The sequence below is a fragment of the Stenella coeruleoalba genome (genome assembly GCF_951394435.1).
Source record: "Stenella coeruleoalba genome assembly, chromosome: 1".
NCBI classification, from domain to species: Eukaryota; Metazoa; Chordata; class Mammalia; order Artiodactyla; family Delphinidae; genus Stenella; species Stenella coeruleoalba.
In genome coordinates this window covers 128,452,325-128,464,482 of record NC_137169.1, presented here as the reverse complement: position 1 = coordinate 128,464,482, position 12,158 = coordinate 128,452,325, and the positions used below count along the sequence as shown (strand labels likewise).

The 12,158-nt window shown below is 37.0% G+C and overlaps 1 protein-coding gene across 5 annotated transcripts in view; it reads right to left on the bottom strand.

Moving 5' to 3' along the window:
- The window catches only part of DENND1B (DENN domain containing 1B), a 341,500-nt gene that overhangs the window by 188,515 nt on the left and 140,827 nt on the right, over positions 1-12,158 (bottom strand). For all 5 annotated transcript variants that reach the window (XM_079925473.1, XM_079925475.1, XM_079925476.1 and 2 more), the window contains one exon: positions 230-273. In XM_079925473.1, coding sequence (XP_079781599.1) covers positions 230-273 — 44 coding nt within the window. The remainder of the gene's footprint in view (positions 1-229; positions 274-12,158) is intronic.

Here is a 12,158-nt window from a genome sequence, read left to right as displayed (position 1 = left end):
CATTCACTTCCTAATAGCTTCACGAAAGGGCCTCTTCATCACGCATCTACCTGGTAATTTCAAAACATTTTCCATGTATTCTGCACACATGGCTTTTTATTCTCAGAGTTGATCAAGAGAAAATACTTAAATCAATTCATATGTAGTAGTCATAGTAGTAGTAGTAACAGTAGTAATAATAATTAATTCTCCAATTTTAAATGCTTTTTAAAAATTATGTGGTTCCAACCTGGTCTGCAAAGTCCTCTGGGAACTTCCACAATACCTCCGGATCTGTAAATAATTGACACAGAGCATTAAACAGAGAAAATAACACATTTATAGCAACAGTCTTGTTCAAATACTCTTAAAATTGTCAAAGCTACTTTTTCTAATAATTTTAAATTTTTTCTTTAAATATTTACAGTTGATGAGGTTCAAAATTAAATATTTTGATAGTTTAAGGGTTTTAATGACCTTTGGAACAGGAATAATAAAAAGAATAACTTGGTCAGATTATTAAAATATTATTTCTTTTAGCAACTCATGTTTTACTTATATACCTTAGATTTTAAGATTCTGAAATATAAATTTTCAGATTTAACTCCACTTAATATACTGGTTTTAATTTGAAAAGAAAAATATAAATGTGGTAAATATGTAATCAATTATATTACAGCCCTCAGAAACTAGACTAAAATACAACATCTTAAATTTCCATTTAAAATCCTAAAAGACATTTTTCCAAAAAGGACATGCATATGGTGAACAGGCCCATGAAAAGATGCTCAACATCATTATCATCAGAGAAATGCAAACTAAAACCACAATGAGATATCACCTCACACCTGTCAGAATGGCCATCATCAAAAAGAACACAAATAGCAAATGTTGGCAAGGATGCGGAGAAAAGGGAGCCCTCCTACACTATTGATGGGAGTGTAAATTGGTGCAGCCACTGTGGAAAACAGTATGGAGGTTCCTCAAAAAACTAAAAGTAGAAGAACTACCATATGATCCAGCAATTCCACTCCTGGATATATATCTGAAAAAAAATGTAAACACTAATTCGAAAAGATACATGAACCCCAATGTTCACAGCAGCATTATTTACAATTACCAAGATATGGAAGCAACCTAAGTGTCCACTGACAGATGAATGGATAAAGAAGATGCGGTATGTATGTGTGTACACACACACACACACACACACACACACACACACACACACACACACACACACACACACAATGGAATACTACTCAGCCATAAAAAAGGAATGAAATTTTGTCATTTGCAACAACATGGAAGGACTTGGAGGGTATTATGCTAAGTGAAACAAGTCAGAGAAAGACAAGTACTGTATGATATCACTTATATGTGGAATCTAAAAAAATAAAAAAACTAGTGAATATAACAAAAAAGAAACAGACTCACAGATGTGGAGAACAAATGAGTAGTTACCAGTGGGGAGAAGGAAGGGGAGGGGCAAAATAGGGGATTAAGAGGTACAAACTATTATGTACAAAATAAATAAGCTACAAGGATGTATCGTACAACACATGGAATATAGCCAGTATTTTGTAGTAACTATAAATGGAATATAGCCTTTAAAAATTGTGAATCACTATGCTGTATACCTGTAACTTACATTTATTTATTGTACATCGACTATACTTCAATTTAAAAAATGAAAAAGAAAATAAAATCCTCAATAAAAGTGTATAAACACAGTAATAATGTTTGTTTTATATCAAGGTTCACTTTTGAAATCCTATATTTGCAACACCATAAATCAGCTTTTAAAACAATAGATAAGTTGGTAGGCATAAGGCATCAAGCTTGTTTAAAATACAATTGACATTTCTGGGGTATTTCATAGATATTTTTCTAATATATTATATCCAGTTATTCATATATAAAAATCAATGTTGTTTTATAAATTTTCGCACTGGTTTTCATTTTCGTTATTTCTTCACACTATTTCTCTTCTACTTAGCATAATAAAAAGAAGTCTTTTTAATTAACACTAAAAAATATTTTGGTTGCATACGTATCTTTTAATTCTGTCAATAACATACTTCTGAATACTGCAAATGTGCTTTAAAAGGGTACTGTACAAAGGATAATATTACTTCCGAAAAAGCCTTTGAAAGCCCAATATAAGTAACAAGCACAACCGACAAGACAGGATCAAAATATCAAAAATACCACTTTATGCACCCAGTGAGTAAAAAATTACGGCTCAATCCCACTATTTCCACTATACCATATTGCTTTTTAAAAAATACAGTCCAAGGATGCATAATTTCAAGTATTTAATCTCAAAACTCAGTAATTACCAGCAACATTTTGAGCATGAGGCGGCTTCTCCTGCTGTATTACTTATTAGGCTCAAAAAAATTTTTTTCAAATATTTTAACTTAAAAAAAAGGAAGCATACTTTCTACAATTAACCTTTTTACTAAGGAATAAAAAGTTGCTACATAAAAATCATTTAAAACATCTTATATAAGAATAATGCATTACTAATTTATGGAGCTAACATTAATGATTATGCCTTCATGTAAAACAAAATGTGTACATTTCTAAAATGACTGTGACATTTATAGATCACCTAAAAATACTGAAACATTAACGTCCTGTAGAAATTATGTTGGAAAACATATATATGTGCCCACGTATGTACATATATGTATGTGTGTGTGTGTTTATGTGGCAGTTTTACCAAAACAGTAGTTATTAAGATTTGCATCTCATAAAACAAAAGTGTATGATGGATTCTTCATGAAATATTAAACAAGTTATTATCTTGCTAAATTAACACAATAACTAATGGCCCTATAAACAAGTCATCATGCAGAAATGTGGAATAGTCCCTTCTTATAAATAATGGAGTTAGAGAGTTTCATTGTGAATATTTTAAATATCCCTTTTAAACAACCTCAATTTTACAGTTGCCATTTGAGAAAATACGACAGATTCCTTACACTTACACCTTAAAGCCAGGATAGCTGTCTTGTTGGACAGGCCTAACACTTTGCCCTGCTGTTTGCAGCATTTACCTAATGACGTCTTCCTCCCTCACTTTTCTTCATCCCTTACACTACGCAGTTTTTTCTGTCCCGTCTGGTCTGTTCTTTCACAGAGGATGAACAAGTGAATACATGAAAACAGCAAGTATCGGTTTAGTCACATAGTGGAAAATACCCTATTTCTCTTCTTTTCATTAAATGCGTGTTACACTTCAGCACCCAAAAATGTATTATAATCATGTGCAATCCGTATCTGAAATGGATTAACTTAGTTACTGCCTGTGTGGTTAGGTTTACCCCGTATCTGACACATGTTGGCAGCAACTCTCCACAAGGACTGCAGAGGAAGAAACAAAAGAGCTCTGAAAAAAAATGATAATAGTCCAATTTTCAAATTTATGCACAATGACGGAATTTTCTGTTCCCTGGGGATTACTTTCCAGATGCGAGATCTGACCTGGCAAAGCTAGGTCGATTTTATGCTGATTTTATGGGTGAAAGGATGGGAACTGCTGGTAGGAGTCACCACTGCCTGCGGTGACTGGGACACACTGTGTTTCTCTTCTGTCCACTGTCCACCCGTAACTCAGAGGAGACTCCACATCTTAAAGAGGAACTTTGCCACCAACAATCCAGAAACCAAATAAACATGAAAGGAAGAACATGTAACTTGATTTTTACATAAATATAGTTAATCTCTTATTTTAATAAAAGAATGTTACAGTGTAGTGAGAAAAATATACAAATTTTTATTAAATCAGTAAATTTGGAAGGAGAGTATTTAATGTATTATTTGTGCATCACCATCACAAGTATTCCAAATTCCTGAGGCTTTTTTTTTTAATGTAAAGTGAGATAAATTTAGTAATATTTTATTTTCCTTTGCAACCAGACCTTTCACATTTTCTGGCCTGTAACTAAAACCAAAAATTAAAATAACTTAAAATATTACTGATTCAACTACACTTTTTCATGCAGGAAAAACTTTAATTTACACAAATGAATAATATTTACTTAACTCTGTGGAATTCATGGATGAATATATTTAAAATTATGCATTTGTAAAACCACAGTTCAGAGACTATATACCTTTGAAAAGGCAGAATATATAGTATTAGTGTTTTGCTTGATTATAGCTTCAGTGCTTATTCACCTACATTGTAGAATCAGAATTTTACAAATGAGGAAACTGAAGCCAATGCAATGAGGAACATGTCTTTATTTTTTTTAATAAAGTTATCTATTTATTTATTTTTGGCTGCACTGGGTCTTCGTTGCTGCGCGCGGGTTTTCTCTAGTTGCGGCGAGTGGGGGCTACTCTTCCTTGCGGTGCGCGGGCTACTCATCACCGAGGTGGCCTATCCTGTTGCGGAGCACAGGCTCTAGGCGTGCCAGCTTCAGTAGTTGTGGCACGTGGGCTCAGTAGTTGTGGCTCACAGGCTGTATGCAGGCTCAAGTAGTTGTGGTGCAAGGGCTTAGTTGCTCCGTGGCATGAGGGATCTTCCCGGACAAGGGCTTGAACACGTATCCCTTGCACTGGCAGGCAGATTCCTAACCACTGCGCCACCAGGGAGGCCCCTGGGAGCATGTCTTAATTATAAGGCTAGTTAATGTCAGAGGCTAGAACTTTCTTAGTTGAGATCTAAGGAGGAGCTATTTTAAATAATTTCCAAAATCAATACATTTCTGTGTCCCACTTAAGTTCAATTTATTTTATTCAAGAATCTATGCAATGCTAAAGAAACAGGAAAAGTCCCTGCCCTCCAAAGCCCCATAGCATACATGGAGAAAAATGTCACAGAGCTACCTAGTTTTTGTGCAAACAAGGTATCCTGCGGGAACGCTTGAACTCAATTTGAAAATTCACTGGCTTAATAATTTCAAAAACTGTTCCTAAGAATGGTGATGTCTCTTGAATATAAATGAGCAGGAATCATTAAAGAAAATCTTCCACCTATAGAGATATAATGGTGAACTAAACAAAATAGGTCTCTACAATGTATAAAAAAGGATGGCATCTAAACCTATAGCTCAGTAAAATTTAATGAGTGTTATGCTAAAAGGATAGGATACTACCAGACAGCACAAGGAAAGCCACTCTAATTTAGAAAGCCACTAGTTAGACAAGCAAAGGATGATTTGGGCTATAAAGTGGGCAGAGGAGAACATTCCGGAATGGAGAAACAATATGCACTAAGTCTTAGAGGTTAAAAGAAAGCAGAAAACATTTGGAAACTGAAATTAAAAAAAGAAGAAATATATCTAGAATGCAGAGCAGGAGAGAGAGAATGTCACGGGATGAAGCTGGAGAGACAGGGGACAGACTACAGAGTTGCAGATGTACCCAAGGTATCAGAGGGAGCCACTAAACCGTGGGAGAAGGACCACCTGAACTGTGTGGAGAATATAGTTAGAGGGTGTGTTTATGAAAGTCACAGGAAGAGAGGGTATCCAAAAAATTCTCAAACAAATGTGGCAGAACATTAAGCAAGGCGATGGCTCAAAAAATGGTAAGTGTGTGTAGAGCATAAGCCACACACAGTAAAATGAGCTCCAGTGGCAGGATGGGAAGCAGAAGGCCAATTAAGAAGATCATGGAGTATGAGGAAAGAGAGGCACCATGTATGGGGGCAACGTATTTAAGAGACAGTACAAGGGAGAAGAAAGTAAAGACAGGAGGAAAGAGGTGAAGCCAGACAGGTCTGTTTGTCGTTTCTGTTTCCTTTAGACTGGAGCAGACCTGAACATGTTCAGGTGATCACGGGAGTTAGTGAGGCAGTGGAGAGCCAGAAAAGAAGAGACGCACACCCCTGAGGAGGCAGGAAGAGGGCATCCTGATCAAGACAGTGAGATGAGCCTTGGACAGAAGCTGAAGAATATTTTCCCATTGTTATAGGGATGAGAAAAGAGGAGAGGAGGTATGAATCCAAGGAGATTTTAGAATCTGGGGTACAAAGTTAAGAGTTTTGTGCAAAAATTCCTGATTATTTTGTGTGTATAGTAGGAGCAAAGCTCCCTCCTAGGAGGGAAGTTGTTGGGGGGCTTGAGGAGGTGTGAAACAACTGTTTCAGGCACTGCTGAGCACTCAGTTTGGTGGGTGCTCAGCCTAGTGTTTAAGGGCAACAATGTGGTATTTCCCCATCATCATCCAAGGGCCAAGGTGCAGGAGATAATTGCTAGATTCAGTCAGGGCTGAGGTTTCTGTCAGTCATGTGTGATGGAATGAGAGCCTCAACAGGAGAGTGGTTACAGATGTGAATTGCTGATCTAAAGCTAAAAAAGAGAAGTGGTTTTATTTTTTTCTGTAAAACCCATTAGTACTAAATGTTATACCAAGTCATGCTAATGCATTTTAAAACAGTGTATTTTCAGTAGAAAATCTACTGCATATATCTGAAGACTGTAGGACTGAAAAATAAAGTAAAATAAATAAACGGAACATTTGTTAATTATGAAGTTAGGCAGACGAAGTTCTGGTCTTATACCTATACATAACAATGCTTTCTGTCTGCGATCAGAGGTAGGTACTGAAAAGTACAGAATCAGTTTCCCTCCTCTCTTCCTTGCCTTCCACTCCTCCCCGCTCTCTCTGGAATTATCTGAAAGAACAGTCGTTATCTGTTTACCCAAGCTTACCATATAAATCTCATTTTCCACATATACTATTATGTGGGAAAAAAACCCCAGAAAACCATGGAATTAGATAACTACAGTTAAAATTACAACTTTTCCAGCTTTACTGAATTATATTTGACATATAACACTCTGTCAGCTTAAGGTGTACGAGATGATTTGATAAACGTACATATTGTGAAATTTTTACCACAATAAGGTTAATTAACACATCCTTTATCACACATAGTTACTGACTTGTTGTTTTCATTATCATTGGTATGGTGGGAACATTAAAGCCCTACTCTCAAAGCAACTTTCAAATACACAGTATAGTATTTGTGAACTACAGTCACCATGCTGGACATTAGATCCCTGGAACCTACTCATAACTGAAAGTTTGTACCCTTGAACCAACATCTCCTGCCACGCCTCAGCCCCTGGCAACCACCATCCTACTCCGATTCTTTGAGTCCAATGTTTTTAGAATCCACATATGAGTGAGATCACATACTACTTATCTTTCTCTGACTCACTTCATGGAGCATACGTCCTCAAGGACGTCCACCTACGCTGTTGCAAATGGCAAGGTAGCCTTGCTTTTTTCTAGGGTGGAATAACACTCCATGCTACGTATACACCACATTCTCTTTAACCATTCATTCACTGACGGACATTTAGGTTGTTTGCATATCTTGACTATTGAGAATAATACTGCAATGAACATGGGAGTGCAAATTCTCTTCAAGATAGTGATTTCATCTTCACTGGATAAATACCCAGAAGTGAGATTGCTGGGTCACATGGTGGTTCTATTTTTAATTTTTTGAGGAACCTCCATACTGTTTTCCGTAGTGGCTGCATCAATTTACATTCCCACCAATAATGAACCAGGGTTTCCTCTCCTCCACATCCTGGCCAGCATTTGTTATCTTGTCTTTATAACAGCCATTTTGACAGGTGTGAGATAATATCTCATTATGCTTTGATTTGCATTTCCAGGATAATTAGTGATGTTGAGAACCTTTTCATGTAGTTGTTGGCGGCTGTTATCTTTTCTTTGGAAAAATGTCTCTTTAAGCCCTCTGCCAATTTTTTAACTGGATTATTTGGTTCTTTGCTGTTGTATGAGTTCTTTATATTTTGGGTATTAACCCCTTATCAGATATATGGTTTGCAAATATTTTCTCCCATCCTACAGGCTGCCTTTTCATTTTCTTTCGCTGTGCAGAGCTTTTCAATTTGATATAGTCCCACTTGCTTTTGCTTTTGTTGCTTGTGCTTTTGGTATCATATCCAAAAAATAATTTCCAACAGTGATGTCAAGGAACTTACCATTTATGTATTCTTCTAGGATTTTTATACTTTCACATTTTATGTTGAAGTCCTTCATCCATTTCAAGTTAATTTTTGTGACTTCTGTAAGATAGAGGTCCACTTTCATTCATTTGCATGTGGATATCCAGTTTTCCCAACACTATTTATTGAAGAGACTATCCTTTCCACATTGAGTATTCTTGGCTCCCTTGCCAAATATTGCTCAGTCATACATGTAGGGTTTACTTCTGAGCTCTGGATTCCGTTCCATTTGTCTCTGTGTCTGTTTTTCTGCCAGTACCACACAGTTTTGATTACTGTAATTTGTAGTATAGTCTGAAATCTGGAAGTGGGATGCCTCCAGCTTTGTTCTTTCTCAATATTGCTTTGGCTATTTGGGATCTTTTGTGGTTCCATATGAACTTTATAATTCTTCTTCTACTTCTGTGAAAAAAGCCATTGGAATTTTGATGAGTATTATACTGAATATACAGATGACTCTGGGTAGTATGGACATTTTAACAATATTAATTCTTCCAATCCACGACCATGGGATATTTTCCGATTTATTTGTGTCTTCTTCAATTTCTTTCATCACTGGTCTTATAGTTTTCACTGTATGAATCTTTCACTTCCTTGGTTAAATTTATTCCTAAGTATTTTATTGTTTTTGATGCTATCATAAATAAGATTATTTATTTTTCAGGTAATTGTTAGTGGACAGAATTGTAACTTATTTTTGTATGTTGATTTTGTACCCTGAAACTTTACTGCATTTATTAGTTATAACAGTTTTTTGGTGGAGTATTTAGGATTTTCTATATATAAGATCATGTCATCAGCAAACATTTTTACTTCTTTCTTTCCTTAAGTCATTAAGATGACTTTCTTTTCCTTGCCCAACTGCTCTGGGTAGGACTTCCAGCACTATGCTGAATAAGAGCAGGCTCCCTTGTCTTCTTCCTGATCTTAGAGGGGAAGCTTTGAACCTTTCACTGTAGTGCATGATACCAGTTGTGGGACTGTCATTTGGCTTTTATTATGTTGAGGTATGTTCCTTCTATATCCAATTTGTTGAGAGTTTTCAGGAAAGGATACTGAACTTTATCCAATGCTTTTTCTGATCTACTGGGATGACCAAAAATTTGTATCTTTCATTCTTTTAATATGATGTATCATATTAACTTGTGTATGTTGAACCACCTGTGTATCCATGGATAAATCTTACGTGATCATAGTGTATGGTCCTCTTAATGTGTTGTTGAATTTGGTTTGCTAGTATTCTGTTGAGATTTTTTGCACATATATTCATTAGGGTTATTGGCACTTGTAGGTTTCTTTTAGTATCCTCATATGGCTTAATATCAAGGTAACATTGGTCTTATAAAATTAGTTTGGGAGTGTTCCCTGCTCTTCAATTTCTTGGAAGAGTATAATAAAAACTGGCACTAACTTCTCCTTCAAATGTTTGGTAGAATTTACCCGTGAAGCCATCTGGTCTTAGGTTTTCTTAGTTGGGAGGTTTTTGATTACTATTTCAATCTCCTTACTTATTATTGGTCTGTTCAGATTTTCTATTTCTTCATGATTCAGACATGGTAGATTATATTTTTTGAATGGTTAAATATATACATTTCTTGTTTTTCTAGGTTGTCAAATTTGTAGGCATATAGTTGTTCCTAGTAGTGTCTTATTATCCTTGTATTTCTGTGGTATCAAGTTGTCATGTCTCCTTTTTCATTTATAATTTTATTTATTTGAGTATTTTCTCCTTTCCTCTTGATAAATCTGATTTGTCAATTTTGTTTATCTTTTCAAAAGATAAGATTATTATCTGTTTTATCTTTTCTATTGTTTTTCCATTCTCTATTAACATATTTCTGCTGTAATGTTTGTCATCTCCTTCCTTCTGCTAACTTTGGGCTTAGTTTGTTATTTTTCAAGCTCCTTGAGGTGTAAAGTTAGGTTGTTTGGGATCTTTCTTTTTTCTTAATGTAGATATTTATTGTCATAAACTTCCCTCTTAGCACAACTTTTGCTGCATCCCATCAGTTTTGGTATATTTGCATTTTCATTTGCTTCAACATATTGTTTTATTTCCTTTTTGATTTAATCTCCAACCCATTGGTTGTTCAGGAGTGTGTTGTTTGATTTCCACTTATTTACGAATTTTCCAGTTTTCCTCTTGTTACTGATTTATAGCTTCATACCACTGTGGATGGAAAAGGTACTTTCAATCTCTTAAAATTTACTGAGACTTATTTTGTAACCTAACATATGGTCTATTCTGGAGAATGTTCCATGTGTGCTTGAGAAGAATGTATATTCTGCTGCTGCTGTTGGATGGAATGCTCTGTATATGTCTATTAGGTCCCTTTGACCTAACAGAGTTATTTGTAGGCAGCATATTGTTGGGTCTTATTTTCTTATCTATTCAGTCACTATATGCCTTTTCATCGGAGAATTCAGTCTACTGGAGAATTTAGTCTGTTTACATCTGAAGTAATTAAAAGGCAATTCATCAAGAGATTATAATAATCATAAGTATATATGCATACTACATCAGAACACCTAAATAATCAAGCAAATACTTGTTCATTGTTTTCTGTTTTGTAGTTCCTTTCTTGCTGACTTCCTTTGTGAATTCATCATTTTCCATAATGGTATACTTTGATTCCCTTCTCTTTATCTTGTGTGTATGTACTATAGATTTTTGTTTTGTGGTTATCCTGAGGCTTACTTGAAAAATCTTAGAGACACAGCAGTTATTTTAACCTCATCACAACTTAACTTTGATCACATACAAAAACTCTACCCTTTTATTCCTCCTACACACATTTTGTTTTTGATGTCACACTTTACATCTTTTTATATTGTGTACCTAACAAATTGTTGCTATAACAATTAATTTTAATACTTTTGTCCTTCAACCTTTATATTAGAGTTGAGTGGTTAACACACCACCACATTACAGTATCAGAGCATTCTGAATTTGACTATATATTTGCCTTTACCAGTGTGTTGTTTCTTTTCATATGTTTTCATAGTTAGCATCCTTTCATTTCAGGTTGAAGAAGTCCTTTCAACATTTCTTGTAAGGCAGGTATAGTGGTGATGAACCACCTCAGCTTTCATTTGCTTGGCAAAGTCTTTATCTCACCTTTATTTCTGCAGGATGACTTTGCTGGGTATAGTACAGTTGACCCTTGCACAACACATGGTTGAACTGTGCAGATCCACTTATGCATGGATGTTCTTCAATAAATACATGCTACAGTACTACACAGTCTGTGGAATGGCAGATCAGGGGAGCCGACTGTAAAGTTATACGCAAGTTTTCTACTGCATGGTGTGTGGGGGTCAGTCCCTCTAACCCCCACGTCATTCGGGGGCCAACTGTATTCTTGGTTGGTGGTCTCTTTCAGCACTTCACAGGGCAGTGAAGGCTAATAATGGGGATCCCACCAGAGGCATGCAGGCACAGAGCTGGAGGGACCAGCTGCAGGTCCGCATAGTGGTTCCGGCCAGCAACAGAGCACAGGATCTGATCCAGGCCCGCAACAGCAGGGGGCCCTGACTGTCAGCATGCTCTCCCAAGACTGTATAGTCTTCCCTCAGGCATGCACAGAGCCGTGGAGGGCGGTGACACGCATCAGACCGGTGGATGCACGTGCACAGCTGGAGGAGCTAGCCATGAGCGCTTGCAGAGCAGTGGGTGTCAGCCACAAGGGTCTAGACTGGTGTCTTGCACCTGCATAGCTGTAGAGGCCTGGGCTGGCTACCGGTGCAATTCCCAGGCTCCAGTAGGGGAGGCTGGGAGAGGAGTTGGCAAAACAGGAGGGACTCAGGTGGCTGGTGTCAGCAAACACAAATATCCGTGGGGTGAAAGCCAGTAAAATCTGCAGGGGTTCCGAACCAGCTGGGGTCACCTGCAGAGCAGGTCACGGGGAACTGCAGTTGCTCTTGCCACATGGGCTGGGTGGCCAGCTTTTCTTCCTCGTTCCTAGTTATCTCTATACCTCTTGGCTTTGCCGGTCTCTGGGTGGGTGAAACTGAGGCGGGACCTTTGTGTGGTGCCCGAAAAGACTGGGGAATCTGGCCACTCATCCCACTATTCTTTCCCTACAAGGGGAACTCCTTCTAGCTGTAGGGTTCATTCTGGGTACCGAGCAATGCTGGCCTGGGGGATGGGATGATACAGTCAAAATGAAGCTG